General features: G+C 42.0%; 1 protein-coding gene across 1 annotated transcript; it reads left to right on the top strand.

Moving 5' to 3' along the window:
• Positions 1-1,216: 1,216 nt before the first annotated feature.
• RIOK1 (RIO kinase 1) lies at positions 1,217-17,112 on the top strand. Its single transcript, XM_058810447.1, has 17 exons — positions 1,217-1,364; positions 2,210-2,414; positions 3,594-3,684; positions 4,675-4,744; positions 5,424-5,466; positions 6,039-6,131; positions 6,852-6,964; positions 7,092-7,172; positions 7,701-7,787; positions 8,368-8,505; positions 9,153-9,256; positions 10,913-11,019; positions 12,051-12,116; positions 13,724-13,843; positions 14,129-14,182; positions 15,268-15,417; positions 16,899-17,112. The coding sequence occupies exons 1-17, from the start codon at positions 1,294-1,296 to the stop codon at positions 17,007-17,009; spliced, it is 1,704 nt and encodes a 567-aa protein (XP_058666430.1). The 5' UTR covers positions 1,217-1,293; the 3' UTR covers positions 17,010-17,112.
• Positions 17,113-21,209: the final 4,097 nt, after the last annotated feature.

The raw sequence follows: 21,209 nt of genomic DNA, 5'->3' as shown, positions 1-21,209 counted from the left end.
AGAACAGTGCCTTCTCTACACACATGGATTAACCCATGGGGATTAGGAGTCCTCCAACACCTGGTTCTAGGAAAAAGATCAGTAAACAGATGATGTTAATCTGATTTCTGCTGACGTGGCTGTGCATTGGGGAAAATGAGCACAGAGACTCTCAAAGAGCTGACTTCATGGAAGTGTTGCAGATGCAAATAACACCTATTGTATCAAATCTATTTTAAAGGTATCTCTGCACAAGCATCTATGTTTTCTGCACAATCACAGGTTTTTCATAGCCTTTATACATACCACTTGGATTATGCAGAAACATCTACAAAAAAAGAGACTGCATTTTAAAATTTTGCCCTTATGTACCAGATAGCAAAAGCCCAGCACTCACTTTTATTTTCTTAATCCTACATTATATCCGTATATAAACAGTATTTAATAATATTATAATCTGTTTATAGATTAAGCTAAGATTCTTCTAGCCAGGCTTGCAAATTTGGAATTCCTTTGGCTTCAACTAGAGCTTTATTTTAATAAAGATTGGAATTTAATATTTTAGAGTACACCAAATAAAACTTCTCGGTATCTACTACAGAGGACACAGATCATCATCTGTGTTTCAGGGAAAACAACCATGAATTTGCAGCAGGAACGGTCATTTCCAGTCAAGAACTGAGGGCTTGAAAATGCCTATTTCTAAGGCTAAATTGTTTACTATTATGCAGATGTGCCACAGTTCAGTATTGATGTATCGGCAGCTGCTGGGGATTCGATGAATCACAGAATGGTTTGGGTCGGAAGGGACATTAACGATCACTTAGTTGGGATGGAACTAAATGATCTTTAATGTCCCTTCCGAACCAAGCCACTCTGTGATTCTGGGCAGGGACACCTTCCACTACACCAGGTTGCTCCAAGCCCCGTCCAGCCTGGCCTGGAACACTTCCAGGGATGGGGCATCCACAGCTTCTCTGGGAAACCTGTTCCAGTGCCTCACCACCCTCACAGTAAAGAATTTCTTACTACTATCTAATCTAACCCTACTCTCGTTCAGCGCAAAGCCATTCCCCGCTACAAGCCCTTGTAAGAAGCCCCTCCATATGCCGGCTCCACGCCCTCCCGGTGCAGGAGCCTGGGAAGCGGGCGGGGCCGGAGCTGAGGCGGGCCCGTCCCAGCCGCGCTCGCCCGCGCCGCTTTTGGTCCCTCTGGCGGCGCCGTAGCGGCCGGGCCGGGCCGGCGCCTGCGTGGTGCGGGCATCCCGGCTCCCGGTGATTCCTGCTCCCGGTTCCTGCTTCCTGCCCCGCCGCCATGGATTACCGGGCGCTGGTGATGAGCCAGGTCGTGCCCGGGCAGTTCGACGATGCGGACTGTTCGGACAGGTGAGGGCGCGCCGCGGGCCGGGGCTGAGGGCGCTGGGGAGCCGGGCCGGGCGGACACGCGGAGCGGGAGTGGGAGCGGGAGCAGCCCTGGGACTTGCCCGGCAGCGGGGAAGGGAGAGCGGGTGGTGCTGCCCCGCCACGGGAGGAGGTGAGAGGAAAGGCTGCGTGTGTCTCTCGGCTTCCCTTTTCCATGGTGTGTGCTGCTTTGGGACGTGCTTGTCCTGGCAGAAAGCCGTGACACGTTATTGACATTACAGAATGGTTGCATCGGTTAGGTTGGAAAAGACCTCTGGGATCATCGAGACCAAGCTGTGACACAACACCACCGTCCCAACTAGACACTGAGTAACAACTCCAGTCTTCCCTTAAACACCTCCAGGAACGGTGACTCCACCACCTCCCTGAGCAATCCATCCCAATGGCTAACCACCCTTGCTGTGAAGAAATTCTTCCAAATTCTCCTGGTGCAACTTTGCAACTTTAGGCCGTGTCCTCTTTTCCTGTCGCTTGTTGTCTGGGGGAAGAGGCCAACCCCCACATGACTGCAGCCTCCTCTCAGGGAATTGTAGAGAATGGTAAGGTCCCCCCTGAGCTTTCTTTCCTCCAGGCTAAACATCCCCAGCTCCCTCAGCTGCTCCTCACAGGACTTGTGCTCCAGACCCTTCACCAACTTCATTTCCCTTTTCTAGACCTGATCCAGCACCTGAATAGGTGGTCTCAGAACTGGACTCAGTGAATTAAAACACGGGTGAAAATGTAAAGTCATTTATGGGGATAAGTGTATTGAATTTTTGGTTACTGCAACAATCATTTTTAGTTATAGAGACATCTGTGTTTCTTTTCAGTGAATCTGTGGAAGACACAGAAGCGTGTAAAGAGGGTGAGGTCCCTGAGAGCTGCCAGCTATGCACGTGTGAAGAAGTTAACGCTGAGGAAGGAGATGGTGATGATGACAACAATGCTGAAGAGGAAGATGAAGACTGGGACTGGGATGATGAGGTGGGAAGACTCACAAAGCGCCACAATGCTGCTGGTGGATGCAATCCACAGGTATGTTGAAGGTTATTCTGTGGGTTTTGAGGGTGCCCGAGAGCTAATGGGGCCAGCCTGGAGGCTTTGTTGTTGTTAGTGTTATATTGGGGGCAAATGCAAGCAGAAATTTTTCCTTCAGAGAAATTTTTCCTTCAGAGAATCCCCTTCCTTTGCATCTGTTCGTCTTACTTGCCTTGTGTGTATGTACACTATAGCCCGAGCTGCATTTGATTTTCTTGTCTCAAACCCTGTTGCTGGATTCTCTGTGTCACTGCAGTTTCCTTCTCTTCCTTACCTTACTCAACTTTTCTTTGCTTACCCTTAAGATGTTCCTTACTTTTTGGTATTTGTCCTCTGTGTTTCTGAGCATCTTCCCCCGCCTTTCTGTTTATTTTTAGACTATCTGTTAGCCATATCCAGGGTGAAACCAGTTCTGTTTTTGACGTAATAGTGAAGAAGGCAAACAAAAATACAAGCATGGGAAATGGAGGGGGGTGCTTGAAGTGAATTAATTTAGCATATATGGTGTTGGCATAGAAACTCTGGTGTGCAGAATGGAGAGCACTCGTGAAGGTAAGAAAGGTGCTAGTTCTTATATCAGCTGGGGCACTAGAGGTTCAAAACCTCATTTTTCTTATTGCTACCAACTTAGCAGAACAGTGTAGGTGAATCAGAGTTTGATGATCATAGCATAGCATAGCATGTCTGGCAGCACTTGTCCTGGTGATATATTCTTGCCTTTATTTAGAGGTTTATGCTGTTCAACGATGGTGAAATTATGTTCAGGTATTAGTTGTGTCTGGGGAGGACTACATGTAAGAAAAGATAGAATCTTAGGAAGTTTTCTCAGTTCATTGCCTCTGCATTTTTTCCCTCTTGATTTATTCCTTGTTTCTGTCTTCTGTTCCTTTTACAGACAGGAAAAAGTGCTGTGTGAGAGACTTGTAGCTTCCTAGACTAAAAAATAACTCTGGTTTGGAGCACTTTTAGAATTTTAACTGGTGTATTACCTGTATTTTCCTTTCTTGATTTAAGTAAAATCTGGTGTTAATCCATGTCTGTTTCCTTATATCCCATGTGGTTTTTATCTTACAGCTTTAGGCATAGGCATTTGAGATTACTTTTCCAATGAAATGGTTTGAATTTCAAAGGGCTGTGTACAGAATGTGACTTATGTTAACAAATTCTTTATTTCAGGCAAATAGACAGACCCCTAATTGCTCTTCAGCAAAACTGTCAACCCCTGCAGGCAAGGTTTTAAGAAAATTTGAACACAAAATCAATTTAGGTGAGTATAATTGCACTGCTGTCTGTTATTTTAAACAGTTACCACTCTGTGGCATTCTCAGACTAATTCTGCTTATGTTAAGCCAGAACTCACTGGAATGGGTGAGTTAACCTTTGCCAGAGAGATTAAAAATGGCTTTTGACTACTTTTTTGGAAGTTGCCTTTAGTGTCCAAGAACTAGCTGTCATACCCCCCTCTCTCTCCACCTTCAGCACCACATGGTTGTTTTGTTGGGGTTTTTTCTTTCCCCTTGACTTCTCCAGGCAACCTGAAGTCTTTCTTCCCTAGATTCCTTTTAGGAAAAAGCTGTTTGGAGGGAGGATATCAGCTCTCTGTTGTGATGTTGGTGATTCCCACAGCTGCTACCACAGCTGCACTTTCTAGACAAATGCAGTAGTCCCCTGTAGTATTGGGGGGGTACATCATGCAGCAATTCTCTCCCAGGGGCAGAGCTCCTGTGCTAAGTGAAGAGGCTGCTGTCCCAGCTGGAGTGGTTTGATTTTTACCCTGAGATGGAGATGGCTGCTCAGCACAGCCTGTCAGGACCAGGGGTAGCTGTGATTGGCACCTTCTGACAGGGTAGAGATCAGAGGTTGGGTTTTCCTTTATAACAAAGTGGTGCTAGGGTGAAGGCTGCTTGTGTTTGTGGCCAAATACAGCAGCTTTTATACATTTAGCATTTAATCAAACACCATTTAAATACAATGTTGAAGACAATCTGGAAGGCTGTTGTTTATTGTGTTAAGAAAAGTGGCATTTGATTGTTTTAAGAGAAGAACAGACAAATTTATTGGTGAGATGTTATCCAGAAGGCATTACTGGTATAACATTTCCAAGTCTCTGGAATTGTCTCACTCATCTGTTTTGTTACCTTATAGTCCTGCCCTGAAATGTAAACAGAGTAAAGTGCTGGGTTAACCCTGGTGTGTAGGAAACTTCTTTGGGTTTGGGGTTTTGTTTTTTTTTCATTGCTTCTTATGTGTTTTTCAGATAAGCTAAATTTTGATGACTCTGTTATAAACAGAGTCACAGAAAAGTCTAGGCAGAAGGAAGCAGACATGTGAGTATTACTTATGCTTCTATTTTCACTTAAATACTTTAAACCCAGAAGTATAGTGCTTATTTTCTTGTTTAAATATGTTTGTTAAGAAAAATGAAGCTTAGAAGTAGTCTACATGCAGTTTGCCCTTTGGTCTTCAATTTTTTGCTTTCCAAATCAGTTTTTGGAAAGTTTTGATTCTTCTGTCACTGGTAGCACATCTGATTGTATTGGTGTAGTATAGTAAGGCAGAAGTGATGGGTGTCATTCCCCTAGAAAAGACCCTTTGATACTCTTCTTTTCTAAACATAAATCCTTAAACCACTGAGCTCAAAAGGTGTTGGAGGAAAGTTCCTCCTGATGATTTGGTGGTGGAAAAGTATTTCTTCTAAAGAAGTTTCTTTTGCCTGCAGCTTATAGCCCGAAGTTGTGAAGAGAGTTTTCTCCTGAATGAGCATATTTAGAAAAAGCAGGAAAATAATCTATAAAAGTGAAGGGCTCTGATGTTAATGGTAGTGGTTTGTTGATGTTTTCCTTTCCATCCCTCTTTCTGCAGGAGAAACCTTTGGTTTTGTATGAGCTGAAAGCCTTACTTCTTAAGGCTGTCATCTTAACCTTTGGCACAGGATGGCACAGTTTGCTCTGTCAAAGTACCCAGCCCATATGTGGGATTGTAACATTTTATTTTCACTTCTGCTAGGTACCGAGTCAAAGACAAGTCAGACAGAGCAACAGTAGAACAGGTAAGGCCTTTGTTCATCAAAATTCCCTTTTGACCAGAGCAAATAGTGTAGAATTTTGGAATCAATGAAAAAGCAGTTAAAAGCAAGAACAGAGTTTTGGAATTCTCTCTCTTGTTATGCTGAAGAGACCTGTTGTTTCTTTCTTTCTTTGTTTCGCATATGAAAGTTAACTTTGGTTCCATAAACATTTTAGAGCTCATTTTTGTGTTTAACATTGTAATTTATTTATATGTGTAATGCAGAATTCCATCTTAAACTTTTATTGAATTCCAAAGAGCAAGAAAAAATGCTGAGTTTGCATTTTTTCTTCTTTAGCAAGACTGAATTATTACTGGGCTGAGCCCACATGGCTGTCCTATCTCAGTTATGTTATCTGTATCCCAAGAAATATCTTACTTTAAAACGTTTAATGCAGCTATGGGTGGGACATCTGAGTTATTATTATTATTATATATTCAGATTATTATTTGATCCTTGAGAACAGTCTGATGCCCAGGGGCCTTTCATATGATAGTAGGACTGGGCATTATTATTTTTTTTTTCTGTGCTGACTTTTCTGTATTAAATTTGAGGTGTTGGACCCAAGGACCCGAATCATTCTGTTCAAGATGCTCTCTAGAGGTATTATATCAGAAATCAATGGCTGCATCAGCACAGGGAAAGAAGTAAGTTTTATTGCAAATAATGTAGTAGGCTTTTTTTTTTTAGCCAGCTGGGTGAAAGTTTATGATGCTCAGAAAATGTAGTGAAATATTTGGGCTTAGTTCTACATATTTTGTGCTTCTTGATTGGTAAGAAGTCATCTTAAGAAAAAAATATTTATGATAAAGGAAACCAATTTTCCCAAGTATGAAAGATTTCTGAGAATGCCTTAATATTATAATAAATTTGTGGATGTTGTTAATTGCATCTTTCAACAAAAATTTTAGCAATGTTATGTATACCCATAGTATTAAATAGTGCCTAAAGAACCATACAAACCCAGATAATTCCAATTAAAGACATACTTCTGTCCTGTGTAGAGGTGAAAACATGAGACATTTGGGTGATGCTTTAGGCCTGAACAGTGCACAGGCTCAAGTTAACCCTTCACACAAGGGCTTGTTTCAGTCGCCCAAGTGTGCATGAGGCAGAGTTTTCTTGTGCAATGTTGATTTAATTTTGAGGGCATTGTTGCACCCCTGCCCCATCTTATGTACTTCCTGTAAGTTGCCCTTCATGGAAAAAGGATTGCACTGGCGTGCAGTCTCCTTCAGCTGGGTGCCACACAGGGGCTGGGGTGGGATCAGCCCTTTTCCAGGTATCAGAATGAGAAGAAGAGAGAAGACTATGTTGTTTTAAAGAGCTTTTCTTTAATGTTATTTCTTCCCTTTTTAATCTAATAGGCCAATGTATATCATGCCAGTACTGCAAATGGGGAGAACAGAGCAATAAAGATTTACAAAACCTCTATTCTGATGTTTAAAGATCGGGATAAGTATGTGAGTGGTGAATTCAGGTGAGTTTGACTTCTGCCTGATTTTACTGGGGAGGAGGGATTATTTTGAAAGATGTTAAAATCACTGGTGCTCATGCTGTGTTGATAGACTAAGAGTCCCTGTTGTCTTTTATTTTTTTATTTAAAGATTTCGTCATGGATACTGCAAAGGCAACCCAAGAAAAATGGTGAAGACATGGGCCGAAAAAGAAATGAGGAATTTAATAAGGTGATTCTTCCAGTTTTTATTTCATCATGCAGAGGTTACAAAAACTTTTAAGTTTAGAGGAGATGCTCTCTCTGTGGCTACCACTGCCCTATCGGGTCTCTGGAGTGTTCAGGAAAGTGTCCTAAGCTTCATTAAAGGAGAGAAACAAAAGGGGAGGGAAGAATAAAGATCTTCTTTTGTTTTCCTGCTAATACTCGAAGCTCTTCAGTGTCTGAACTCTGTCTGACATGACTGAACAACAGGAGAAGCTAGAAATAGCTGCTGCTGAGCAGCAACACACTGTGTGATATGGGTTAATCTAGGATTAACCTGAACTGTCTAAAGATTCTTTGACACAGGAATGCTTAGAAAAAAGGGTCAGAATGGTTGTGGCTTTTTGTGTGCATTTCCTAGTTCTTCACAAGGGAGAGTTTCCTGAGCTCTCACTGTGTTAGGTTCTAAGCTGCAGAGCTCCTTTATGCACGGGTGCAAAGCAAATAGAGTTTGGTTTTATTTATTTTTTTTTTTGGCTTTGTTCCTGTGTTTCAGGTTGAATACAGCCCAGATACCTTGCCCAGAGCCAATTATGCTAAGGAGTCATGTGCTTGTCATGGGCTTTATTGGTAAAGGTGATAGGTAAGTATCCTTAGAAAATAATTTTTTTTTAATTTGTTTTTTTTTTTAAATTTAGTAATAGCTTTTCCCAAAGGTTTATGAAAACCAGCCAAACTAACCATCTGAATTTACCTACAGTTACTCTAGGGCTGTAAAGTTAACATGTGCATGTGATCTGTGGAATGGTCCCAGACATTTGTCAGCTACTACTGCAGGCAATCAGTGTGATTCTGAAGCCTCAGTTGTGTGCAAAATGAATTCATAAAGTGGCTTAACCAGAGATTAATGCTGGAAAGGCTTGCTAATCATACATGAAGATAGTTTATTGTTTTGTAGTTGCTGACATTAATGTAGCATGGTCCAAATTAGCTCCTGTTGAAAATAGAGCTCCAGAATCTTTGGCAAGCATGTAGCAAGGTTTTGCTCCCCTTCCTGCTGGCTCCTTGCACTTGGTTGCTTGACATACTCGTGGAGTGAAAGATTCAGGCACAGCAATTAAAGCATTTGCAGCTGGTGTGAAAAAGGAAAAAGTATTTAGTTTCTATTTAGTTTTAGCTATATTTTTAGTTTCTGTTGTTTTTTTTTTTTTTGTAATTTCAAGGCCTGCTCCTCTGCTGAAGAATGCTCAGTTGTCTGACTCCAAAGTCCGGGAGCTGTACCTGCAGATCATCCAGTACATGAGAAGAATGTACCAAGATGCCAGACTTGTTCACGCAGATCTCAGTGAATTTAATATGCTGTATGTTTTTAATCCTTGCTCTGAATTGTGACATCCAAGATGTATGCTTGGCAGCCTCTGTGTGAGAGTACTGATGTACCTTTCAGCGAGGGTGGGGTCCCTGTTGTTACTGGCTTTTGTAACTTTCGAAATTAATTATGTCGCTTTTAGCCCAGATCTGAGCTTTCTCAGCTAAAAAACGCCAAGAGGCAAACAAACAAAAGAAACCATAAAATAAGAAAGAAAGAAAAGTTAAAAGACGCAACAAAATCACCTCACAAAACCCCCTCACAACTAGAAAAAAACCCATCAACTCTGGCAAAAACTAGTAAGGTATCATTTTTATGTAAGGTATTTTATATTAGTTAGGTATCATTTCACTGCTATATTTTTATAACTTGTTTCTTGTTTTATTTCTTTTTCATGCACCTCTCTGCTTTTTTTTGTTCATGAGCAGACTGTTTTTAAAAAAGGTTTAATTATACAGCTTGTATAGAGAGGGAGAGGATTGACTAAAAAAAGCCACCCTGGCCCTCACAGGCAAGGCATATGCTGGAGAAAGAAGTTAAGATTTTTTTTTGCTGTTTCTTAAGTTTGAGGCATGCTCTGTTCCCTGCCCCTCAGTATCTGGTGGAGTTGGTGCAGCCCTGTGTGGGGTTTCCTTGCAGGTACCATGGAGGGGACGTGTACATCATTGACGTGTCTCAGTCCGTGGAGCACGACCACCCGCACGCGCTGGAGTTCCTGCGCAAGGATTGTGCCAACGTTAACGGTGAGGGGGCTGCACTCCAGCCCTTGTTCTGACACCTGGTTTTTTTAGCAGGGTGGACTCAGTTCACCTCATGTTTTTTCAGGTGTAACTGACTGTAGAAAATGTCAAAATTGCATTAAAATACTTCCTCTCCTATGTTCTTGTGACTTCCTCAGGGAGCAGTGTGCTGTGCTGAGTTCAGAGTAGTGCAGCTTATTTTGCTAGAAATCATCTCTCTTAAATGAGTGCCATGACTGAATCTCTGAGTTAGGACGGATTTAAGATCACTCCCAGTCTGCAGCAGTGCTCACTCCAATCTTCACTTCCCTTACTTAAAATACTGTGCAGACGTACTGATGTGTTGCCTTCTGTGAGCTGAATCCACATCTGGGATTCCTCAGCTGGCAAGATGTTTCTGTGTGTTATAAAGTTCCCTGCACTAAGGGCAGCTGAGAGGATTGAGGCATAGAGTAATTAATTAGAGATGTTATCACTTGTCATAGCATTTTGATAAGTTTAATGGTGTTTTTCTCTTGAGAATTTGGTCTTCATGTGTGAATTTACACGTTGTGTAACAGATACCTCCTGGTAGGGTGTGTCCCTGAGGACGAAAAAAATCTCTTTATAGGCTGCTTTTGTCTCCCCTTTCTTTTCACATTGACTTCTTTCTTATTTTACACAGGCTCTTGAAAGTCTGGCACATAATTAGGAAAGAACTGTGTGCATGCTGTATGTTTGTTGATATCCAGTTTGCTACTTTTTCCTTATTCCTTTTCAGTTCATGCATTTCTAGTAACTCCCTTCTGTCTCAGCTAGTCATACCCTTGCTCTTTATTCGTGTCTTATGTGCTCCTCTCCCTAGATATTCTAGGGTCTCAGTGAGTTGCAGTGGTTTTGGTGTTGTTTTGTTTTCTGTCACTGCAGCTTTCTCTGTCTAAATCTACAGAGACTCTAAGAAACACCTGGTTCTGCTCTAGGTGTGATCTCTGCAGAGATTTGTGGTTCAGTGAGCACGGAGAGGTGCCTCCAAACTAAGTGCTTCTCTAATCCTTCTATGATTAATTTCTCACAGTGAGAGATCTTCTGGGAATTTTAGTAGGAAATACTTGTTGAACAGTCCTCAGTGTCACTTGCTGCTGTTTTTCAGAACAGAAGTGCAGCCTATGAATTTGGTCATAACTGATTTAAGAAAGCAATTCTGAGTGTAGTAGCGAGGAAGATTCTAGGACATCAATGTGTCTTCCCTTTTGGGTGGATCATAATGTACTGTATTTCAGTGGCCACTTGTTTCTCTCTGGCAAAAGTTTGAGGTCTCCATTCCTTATTTGAAATACTTTTTTTTTTAATCTTAGTCATTGCAAATACTACACACGTCTTGAATTCTTTACTTCTTAACCCATATTCCATTAAGTCAGGATCTTGCTGAAATTGATTTGGCTTTTATATTTATGCAGTTTTTCTCCTTTTAGTGTTTGTTGTATCTGGGAGATGAACAGTTTTATTTCAGGTGACCAAGAATCATCTGGTAACTAAACTCCATATGATGTAGAATGTGCTGCTGAGACTTCCCCAAGTCATCAGAGTTGCTGGCTTGCTGGAACTGTCACTTTAACATCCAAGCTGTGTACGTTAGATGGATTTACTAATGGGTTTTGTCTCTCCCATGTTTCCTGGCAGACTTTTTCCAGAAGCACAATGTTGCAGTGATGACAGTGAGGGAGCTGTTTGAATTTATTACTGATCCTTCTATCACAAGTGAAAACATTGATGACTACCTGTCTAAGGTAAGACCTCATGGCCTTGTTACTGAGTAAGAGGACAGTAAAATCAGATCTAGTTCAAGCTCCAACATCTCATTTATTCTACATCCTAAGGAAGCAAGCACATGACGTTGTTGTGCTAGTGCTTCAAAAATGCATAGAGGTCTTTTCCATTTATACCATTGTAGGGTGACACTGCTTTCCTTGCATGTTGTCACAGAAAGTGTCTTGGACATATTTTATGAAAAATCCTTTTGCTAGGATCTTTTCTCCTGAGAAGCTGAGAGGCCTCAGAAATGAAATGTAAACAATAATTATCTGCTGCTGTGGAATGCAACAGATGCATCTTTGATTGGTCTCATGTGGTTGTTTTTAATTAATGGCCAATCACAGTCCAGCTGTCTCAGACTGTCTGGTCAGTCACAAGATTTTATTATTCCATTCCATTTCTTTCCTTGCTAGCCTTCTGATGAAATCCTTTCTTCTATTCTTTTAGTATCGTTTTAATATATAATTTTCTTTTAATATAATATATATCATAAAATAATAAATCAGCCTTCTGAAACATGGAGTCAAGACTCTCATCTCTTCCCTCATCCTGGGACCCCTGTGAACACCACTACAAGAAAGTCTGTCTAATCATGAAGACTCAAATGTCTGTTTGAAGTGCTGTAAGAACCAGGATGCTTTAAGCTAGCTCTTTCTTTCTGGCAGGGAGGAGCTCTGCAGAAATATAACCGTGCTTATGTGGAGGGTGGTGTTGTATGTCCTGTAGCCGTGCTGGCCTGCCGCGGTTTGGTCTGGGGGGAGGAGCTGCACGAGTGTTTTTCCTGCTGGTACGGCCCTGATCTGCAGCTGTCCGTGTGCTTCGCAGCTGGGCTGGTCACCATTAGGTGTCGCTGAAGGCATTCCCACAGGGACTGCTGGAGTGCGAGTGAGTGACGGTGGAGCACAGGGAGAAACACAGATGGGAATAGTTGGATGTGATTCTGCAGGCTCAGTGGCGCGATTCTAAAGAATGATAACTTTTTTTGTAATGTTTTGTATGTCTTTAGGCGATGGAAATAGCATCGAAAAGAACAGAAGAGGAAAGATCCAGTCAAGATAAAGTGGATGAGGAAGTGAGGATTTCTGTTCCTGCTGTGAAATTAATGTTAACCTTACCTCTTCTAAACACTGAAAAATGTCGTGTTTTCTTTGGAAAAATGTACAGTTGATGATAAACAAAACATTGTTTCTGATGCTGAGATATCTTGACCTAGTTGAGATGTGAAGTATTAAGGGATGCCATGTGTAAAGGCTGACAGCAATAAGCTGTTAGAAGGCAAATATTCTATTTCCAAAACCAGTTTGTTTGCTGACATGTGTGTCTCTTGATGTATCTTCCAGTTCAAGTTTAGTTAACAAAAAACCTGAGTAGAGATCTGATTGTGCCAGTGGTTTTGGACCAATGATACAGAAGCAGGCTATTTGGTTAAGTGCATTGACCAAATTGCCTATCTAGCTCCCCTCCCAGTCTACTTTAGTTCTTCCACTGCTTTTACATTAAGTGAAGCCATCTCAAGTCCATAACAGAAAGCTGTTAATGTTCTGGAAATGTTTGATGTAAAGATACAACCATTTCTATCTTAGTCTTAACTATCTGTTCCAGAAGAGTCTAAAAACAAAACCAACAACCAACAAAAGCCTCTTATCTTGTGGGTCAGTACAACTTGATTTATTCAAGACTTTTTTGTCTTGGAGCTCAGCAGGTTTCTCTACCTGCTTCAGGCTTTGCCAAGGAAAGATGTATTTTGTTTCCCAGTATAGCCTCAGCATAAAACTATTGAGGTGTAGAGTCAGACTCTAGTGTTTGGTTGTACATCTTGTACGTCAAAGCACATCTTTTGCAAGCAAGTTACTCCTTTGTTTATATGAGGTACTGATCTGTAAGAGAGGTGGTTTCATAAAATTTAAGTTCAGTTCATTTGTCCTAGACTTTCCATGTGACCATGGCTAATTTGTGCCACTTTCCTTGCAAAAGAGTAGAGCTGAGTAAGGGCAGCTGTGTGGAAGTGGGGAACTGTGCTTTGTGCACAGCTCTCAGATGAGCAGTGATGATCATGAAGGGTACTGAATCTGTACTGGGATTGAACTGATACCGTGAAACACAGAAGCAAAACATTTCTCTGATCTGGTGGGGTTGTAAGCTTGCTGAAAGACTGTTTCAGATGTGACAAACTCTAAGTAGGTTATTGATACTGCAGTTAGTTTTTATTGTACTGTACTGCTGCAAGGACCTTTTTTGAGTTGTACTGTAGGTTGAAGTGGGTGTTGTTACATGAAAAGATTTAGGTTGTAGCAGTGCATTTCAATGGAGTTGCTTCCTGAAGGCATTATAAACATTAAAATAAAAGCATTAGAAAAATTCTTAGGACACAAAACCTTAGGATTTAAATAGGCTAAGAGGTGGTTGGAGAATTTTATAAGTGGGCTGGTGTGAGTCAGGCTGAGGAAGGAGCCTTCTTAGTTGTGATCTATCAATAATGTCTAGGTTGCACATTAAGCCTGCCCCTGCAAAAAATAACCAAACAAAAAACAACTCTGTAGTTCAAATGGTAGGGGATGATTGCTATGTTCATTTGTTTTTTCTCTGTGATTATTCTCCTAGGGATGCATAATTAGGAGAGAAGAACATCATGACACTATATGTAAATTAGTAAGTCTGTGTTTCCCTTCACTGTGCTAGGTATTTAAGAAGGCCTACATACCTCGAACTCTGACTGAAGTTAAAAACTATGAGAGGGATGTGGACATAATGATGAAATTGAAAGAAGAGGATATGGCATTGAATGTTCAGCAAGATAATGTGAGTAGACATGCTGAGTCCCTGCAAAAGAGAGATAGGTAATATGAATTCTTCTTACTGGACACTGTTAGCAACAAATAAAAACGGAAGCGTTGCTACCAAGGTGTGGAGTACTAAATCTATACCATACTTTAAAATTGTCTGGTTAGTGCTTAATGCTAACATTGTGGATTTTACCCTGGTCTTTATTTCTTTAAATTTATTTTTAGATAGTAATTCTCTCTGGGCATAAAGAATTAAGATATAATTTGATAATGTAATTTCTTCCTCTCTCCCTTGGAGCAGATTCTCTACCAGACTGTGACAGGACTGAAGAAGGATTTGTCTGGTGTTCAGAAGGTGAGAGGGTCTTTTTGAAATCCTTAATTTTAGCCATTTTCAGAAAAGTGCTTACAGGTAGTTCAGAGAATGCCTGGTGCTGCAGCTGACACCATGAAAGAAGCCTTTGTGTGCAGAGTGACCATTTGTGTCAGGGTGTGTCTGCAAAACACAGAATTTGCTTCCATGCACTGTGGCTGATGCTGGGTTGCTTGAGAATGAAACTAATTAAAATCCTTGCTGTGGCCATGATCTCTAAAGTTAAGGTGTCAATGAGGGAAAGTGTTTTCTGATTATGGAAAATGTAATTGATTTAAACTGTTGCATGACTGCAAGTTTTAATATGTTTCTGATATCAGATTTAATATCAGATATGTTGATATGATAGGGTATCTGTTGTAATATTGCATAAAGAACAGTACTCCAGTATAAGCCATAAAATATTATGTCTTACTGTGTTTGAAGTACTTGACAGTGACACTTCTGTAAAGTAGATTGGATGAGAAGTTGGATACAGATCACTTGGAGCCATGTCATTCAAGGCAGAAGCCCTGTGTGGATTCCCCCTCCTTACTTTGTGAATATTCTCTAACAGTGGTGTAGACTCTTGATTTAAAATGGAAATATAAATATGGATGGGATTGGGCTGTAGCACAGTCTCCAGGCTTGTTTAAGAATAAGTGAGTATTCAGTGCAGACATTTGTGTTAGCAATATAGAATACATAGAGTGCCCCCAAGGTAGATCTGGGTATGATCCAAGGATAATTAAAAATAGGCTTCCACATATGTTAGCAAATTGCTGTTTAACTTAGGGAAATTTGTTTGGGAGTGCAAATAACAGCTGTGCTTTGAGCCCTGACCTAAAAGAATCTGTGGTGTACATTCTAGATTCCTTTTTCTTAGTTTGACTTAACCTACTTTTCATTCTTTATCTTGAAACTCAGTGAGGGCTGTGGTAAGGGAGATAGCATCAGATTGCTCAAGGGCTTCTTTCCAACAGATTCTGTTTTCTTTTTTGTGAGTATATATATACATTGTGTATGTGTGTGTGCTGCCATTAGGTTTCTTGGTTTTGATTTGATGTAATTCTTGATATATCTTGCAGATTCCTGCACTCCTTGAAGAGGCTGACAATTCAGAAACAGACTCTGATGATGATGATGATGGTGGTGGCAGCTCAGAGGATTCTGATTTGGGCTGTAAAGAATCTGTACATCCCAAAGATAAACCTGCTGAAGTTAGCATGGACAGAAAGGTCAGCTGGCCAGGAACTGTTTATTTTTTCCCACCTTTGCTTATATGACACAAAAATATTCAAACTTAGTGACTCTTGCTTCTTCCTGTCTGAAACAAGCTGTGGACCTTTCCTGTTGTGGAGAACAAGAGCAGAGGCAGTTAATTTCATTGGAGTTGCTTTATTAAAGGTGCTTTTATGTAGAACAGTGTGCAACACAGCTCTCTGTAGCTTAGGCAAAGCTGGAAGAGAGAGCTCTACACGGAATTACAGGGCTACACAAAGTAGAATTCAGTGAAGCCTGGGCAACTTTTCAGTCCCTCTGGCTACTCTTCCAGGCTTTGGTGCTCAGGTTTGTGGCTGTGGTCCCTGATCAACCTCCTTATGCCCAGACAGCTGAGACCACTTGGTCTGTAGAGCTGGAGATTTGGTGACAGTGTTTGTACCACAGTGCTTTTGCAGTACCATTAGTACAGGCTGCCTAGCTTTCCTGTGGGCAAGAGATGTAATGCAGTCCAGCAAAGGGATTATGGTTAGGGTCTGAGGTTTGGGTTTTCTTTGAGGTTTCATTTTCTAAACTGTGGAACAATATGCTTAGCTTTGGTGAGGCTCTCCTGCACAGTATCACTCATGAGTGAGAGCCTTTTGGCAGCCTTTAGGTGCTGTGGAAAAAAAAAATAATTAAAAAACAGGGTGAAACTTGCAGGCTTAAGGGGTTCAAGGTTTGGGACATGGCATTTTAGGTTTTTCTTCCTAGAAAAGGTAAGATTATATATTTCATATCTGTCAAATAAAAATGCAGCACTCCACTACACACTGCCAGTCTAGAGCTGCTGCCTTTTAGATGTGAAAGAGGGAAGTCTTGGCCACTTCTCATCTGATAGGTTTTCATTTGGACTTCTTTTTGTGTGAGGTGATGGTTTTTTGTAACTTGTGTTTAGCTGTAACTGATTAGCAGCAATTACTTCTACCTACTCCTTCCACTTTGCTGACTTTTTGTTTTCTAGTTGAGTCTTGTCCCTTCTGTCTGGCACAGACTTAGTGTGTTGCAGTAGCATGGCGTTCTTTCCTGCCAGTCCTGCTGGTGATCAGCTTGCTCTATCAGCACTTACTGGATCAATATTTTGATAAATGACACATACAAACAGATACTATAGTAGCTCTGTGGGTAGCAGAAAATGTAGACCAGACAACCTCTTGTAATCTTAGGTGTAAATAGCATGAGTTAAGAGTGCCTCTTGTTCACTTTCTTCAAAGGTTGCATGAAACTCAGGTTCTAACTAGTTTGTAATTACCAATGTGCAGGTCTGGGCTCCACCCCCAACCTCTATCTCCTTTTTCCTATCCCCTCATAATTTCTATTGATTTTTAAAATTTCTTTATCTTGATAACCTTATTTTTATGTCATGTGTTAATTAACTTGTTATGTAACAATTGATTGACTCGTTTAAAATTCTTCATTCCCTTCTGGCTTTAAATGAATGGTGTTTGATTCCTTATAGGAAAGGAAAAAGATGGTCAAAGAAGCCCAAAGAGAAAAGAGAAAAACCAAAATCCCAAAGCATGTGAAGAAGAGGAAAGAAAAAACTGCAAAAATGAAGAAAGGCAAATAAAACCATCTTTGGCTCAGAGAAAGGGATGATGTGTTGTGGATTAGTCAGCCACCATCTTTTTTTCTTTAATAAAAAACTAAAAATCCTTTATTTATGTACATACAGTGTAAACTGTGAGGGTGTTTTTTGTTAATAACATGGTGTAGTTGTTTGAACAGAGTGTATGACACAGGTTTCTTGATGGGAAAGACTGAATCTAATATTTGTGCCTGCTAAAATTCTTTATCTATGCAGGTTTGACTTTTTTGCTAAACTCACACTTATTTGTTCCTGTGTTCTAACTCTCCATGCCTTCTTCACAGTATGGGAGCAAACTGAGCTCTACAGGCTCTCACAGTCCCCTGGGATAACCCTGCAGGCATTGTGCCTTTGCTGCCTCCCTCTGCTTGCATCTCCATTGATGGCCAAGTGCCCACGTGGCTGCAATCCCCAGTTTGACCTTCACAGCCTCTCTGGTGCCTTTGGCTAGAAATCTCGTAAGAGAGGAACCCATCAGGGCTTCCAGATCTCTCTTTCTCTCCCTCTGCTCCCTTTCTCCATCCACACAGGGGTTGATAGCACTCTCACATACAGTGCTCATGTACATGTAGATACTATTACTGGAGCAAGCAGGACTGGTATTTTCTTAGCAAATGGGGATGTTTATTGGGGCACTGAGATGAAATGTATGCATTTTGGAAATTGGCATTACATTAGGTGCAAGAGAGGGCCCAGCCTCCAACTTGGAAATGAAGGAAGGAGGACTTGCACGATCCATATCCAGAGGTGAGGGAGTACTGGTGATTCTCATGACACCAAGGGCTTAGATGCTGCCAAGAAGCATGGACACCTTATTTCCTGCCTGTGTACAGATGTATGCAGGGTGAGGTGACCTCGGTGATGGCTGCCCTGACCCTGGCTGGTTGTGTTCATCAGTGCAGTGCTGAAGGTGACTGAAGCAGTAACAGCTTTGTACACTTTGTCCTTGAAGTCCCATTGGATTGGGGATTCTCCCTGCTGACCAACAGGGCTGTGGTGTGCCCATCTGCCTTGATTCATGAAGATAGAGCACTAGGAAGTGGGTGTAGGGCCTGAGAGTTGTAGATGGAGTGGGGAATTGTGTCTGAGTTGTTGCCTTTCCCCAGGAACAAGTTGTGCCCTGGGCAGACCTCGGTGTTTTTAGTGAAGTGGGCATAAGTGACTGTGAAGCTGTGTGTGCTTTATTTTGTGCAACTCAGCAGCGGATGACTCCACCAGGAAACTGGTCCGTGGCTGATCAGTGTGAGTGGGGGTTGTCAGACACAAGAGACAGCCACCTTCTCTTTGAGTCTGGCTGCTCTGAAGGCAGGCATGGGTGCTGGTTCCTGGCAAAGAGCCTGGAAGCCCCAGAGACAGAGCATGTCCCACGGGGTGGTGTTTACCTCCTTTACCTGAGGAGACACTTCAGAGAAAGGAGGTTGCTCTCATCTGTGCTTGAGGGAAGAGGAAATGTCCCAGCCCACATAACCGTGTCTTCCCTCCAGGCCATGCCCCACAGTCTTATCAAGTTTGCCTGGCTCTAGGTGTCCTGTAGCAGGATCCTGGCTCTGTCATTTTGGACTGGAACCTTGCTCACAGTGATGTGCAGCAGGACTGTCTGTGCAGGATGTTCAAAGCATGAGCTGCCTGCCTCAGGTGTTTGCTGGAGGACAGGTGTACCCAGTTGGGTGTTGGCAGGGGACCTGAGGTGAAGCACAGCCAGAAAAGCCCATGTGCAGTGCAGATGGCCTGGGGGGGCTGCTGCAGTGGGTGTGTGCTTGTCACAGGTGGGCTGTGAGTGCAGTTCATGTGTCCTGGCCACTGCAGGCCTGACAGGTACTAACTAAAGTGAGGCAGTCCACAGGGATGTGTTGGTGGGGAGCTTTTTGGGCCAGAACCATGAGATGAAGCATCTTCCTGGAGATCTCTGAAGCATTCTTCAACCATTCTCTTGCTACACATAACTACCAAAAGGCTACAGTCTTGTTGGGTGTGGGGAGGATGAGGATGGGATGGCATGACTTTGTATCCTGTGCTAAAGAAAAAGCTCCAGAGTAGCACAGAGGCTCAGTTAACCCCATTTTCTCCCCAGAGATGAGGATCCTAGAAGGCCCAATCTCTTTATCATGGCAGCATGTTTTTGCTGTGCCCTGCTGCTGGCACCTGTGCAGACAGAGTGTTACCATATATGCCAGTTCCATGTATAAAAGCAAGGGGGACAAAACCAGCTCCAAGCTAATGCTTCCCCTTTATTTTCCATAATTTTCCTCCTACCCCCTCTTCCTCCACTCCCCAAGACTGTACTTGCGGGTAGGGCTCTTGGGTCTCTTGTGGGCCATTGCAAGAATCTCCATGGTGGAGCTCACCTCATGTCACAGCACCAGCAGACAGAGCCTGGAGAGGGGGCTGTGGAGTCCTGGTGGACTGTGGAGCCAGGAGATGACCCTGAGATGTCCCAGCAGCAGTGAGACTGAACTGTGCAGGTGTGATACCTGCCCCTAAGACTGAGAATTCCTTTCTGCTGACTGCAAACATGTTCCTCCTCTGCTCACTGGGTGTCCCAATGTCAAAGTAGAGCACTCAGATTCCTATTTTTCCCCTTTTGAATGAGAACATCTTTACCGAGGCCGTGCCATAAACTCTCTTGCTTTGTCACTGAGGCTTTGGGAATGTTTCTGCAAGCAGGGCTTTTGATAACTGTCTGGTGTGTTTTTCAAAGCACAACTGTTTTGTTTTCTGTCTTCTCTGAAAATGGATTGGAGTCCAGTTCTGTCAGGCAATCAAAAGGAATTTTACAGCTGCAAAAGCAGAACTTTCAACTACTTTGATACTCCTTTCTGGCATAAAGTAGTGGAGGAGGATTAACTTTAAAAAGGCTTTATGCAGAGGGCAGGCTGTGGGTGGGTTTTGGCGAATGCTGCCTGTGGGGTTTGCACCAGTGTGGGTGAGAATGAGCTTGAAATTAGCTGTCTAATCTGAGATGGTGTTATTTTTTACTACTACTACTACTACTACTACTACTACTACTACTATTATTATTATTATTATTATTATTATTATTATTGCTAAAATACTTCTTAGAACAGGCTGAGCATGTGAAAGACATCAAATTCTCAAGCACAGGTCAGATGCTTAGAAAAATGCATTTCTGGGAATTTGAGGCCAGAAGATTTAGTGACATTAGAAAGCTTAAGTATGTAGAGTGGGAATACTTACAACTCTTTTATCAGAGATAAAAATGTCCAAAAGCAATTTATCTCATCTCCCAGGGCCTTTCCAAGTAGTCCTGTCTTTGTAGTCATTCACTGGGATTCAGGGGGAGAGGACTGGAAGGAGATACTGCTAAATAATATATGTTAAATTCCAAAGAAGTTCATTAGTGAGGTGGTGGAGTTTTTTGGTGGGAATTAGCTCCCCACTCCCCTGAAGTTCTGCAGTGCTGTAAGGCTGGTTTACACTCTGAGAAGTTGGTACCAGGCCTTCTCTCAGGGCTGGTATTAATTTGTTGCTTTTTCCACATTATATATTTTATTATATGTAGCAGTAGAAGCATTGGAAGGTGGAGTTTTGTAGATTTGGTTTCCCCGTGACGAAGCCTGTAAAACCAGCTTTGTAAGGATACGTCTGCTCAGAGGGATTTGATTTCCATGCTGAAATATTTTGATTAAACAATGCAACAGTGCTGTTTGCTGCCTGCTTGCTTTTGGCCTGTGTGCTCAGGCAAGGCTCTCACCTGGGGTGCTTTGAGACACAAAAGAAGCAAGGCTGACATTTTCTGGGGATCAATGCATCCTACAGATTTTGGTCACAGGTAGAGGTGGAGCTGATGATGAAGAGCTGTGAGGGCTGGATTTCAGGATACCAGGTTAACTCAGAAAGCTAACTCAGAATTTATTTCGAACTTTCTAGGGCATCGCTGGAAAAATAAACACATAACTTAATGACTCGTTGTTTTTACAGTTGTAATTTTTGTCCTTGTGAACTGCTAGTAAACTTTCAAAGCAAAAATGCCGACCCTTAGCCTCAGCATGTTGTTACTTTTCTGGTCTTGACATAACCTCATGTTCCTTGTGCTAATCTCCGTGTCCTCTAGAGGGAGAAGTAAGTTCGTGCTCAGACTGTTGGAAAGTGCCAAGGCTCCTTTAATATGTCAAAAGTGCTAATTATGTTTCAATCATCTACATAACTTTAAATTTTGATGGA

This window comes from Ammospiza caudacuta, chromosome 1 (assembly GCF_027887145.1).
Source record: "Ammospiza caudacuta isolate bAmmCau1 chromosome 1, bAmmCau1.pri, whole genome shotgun sequence".
NCBI lineage: Eukaryota > Metazoa > Chordata > Aves > Passeriformes > Passerellidae > Ammospiza > Ammospiza caudacuta.
The sequence above is the reverse complement of the archived record's forward strand: the minus strand, read 5'-3'. Positions and strand labels throughout refer to the sequence as shown.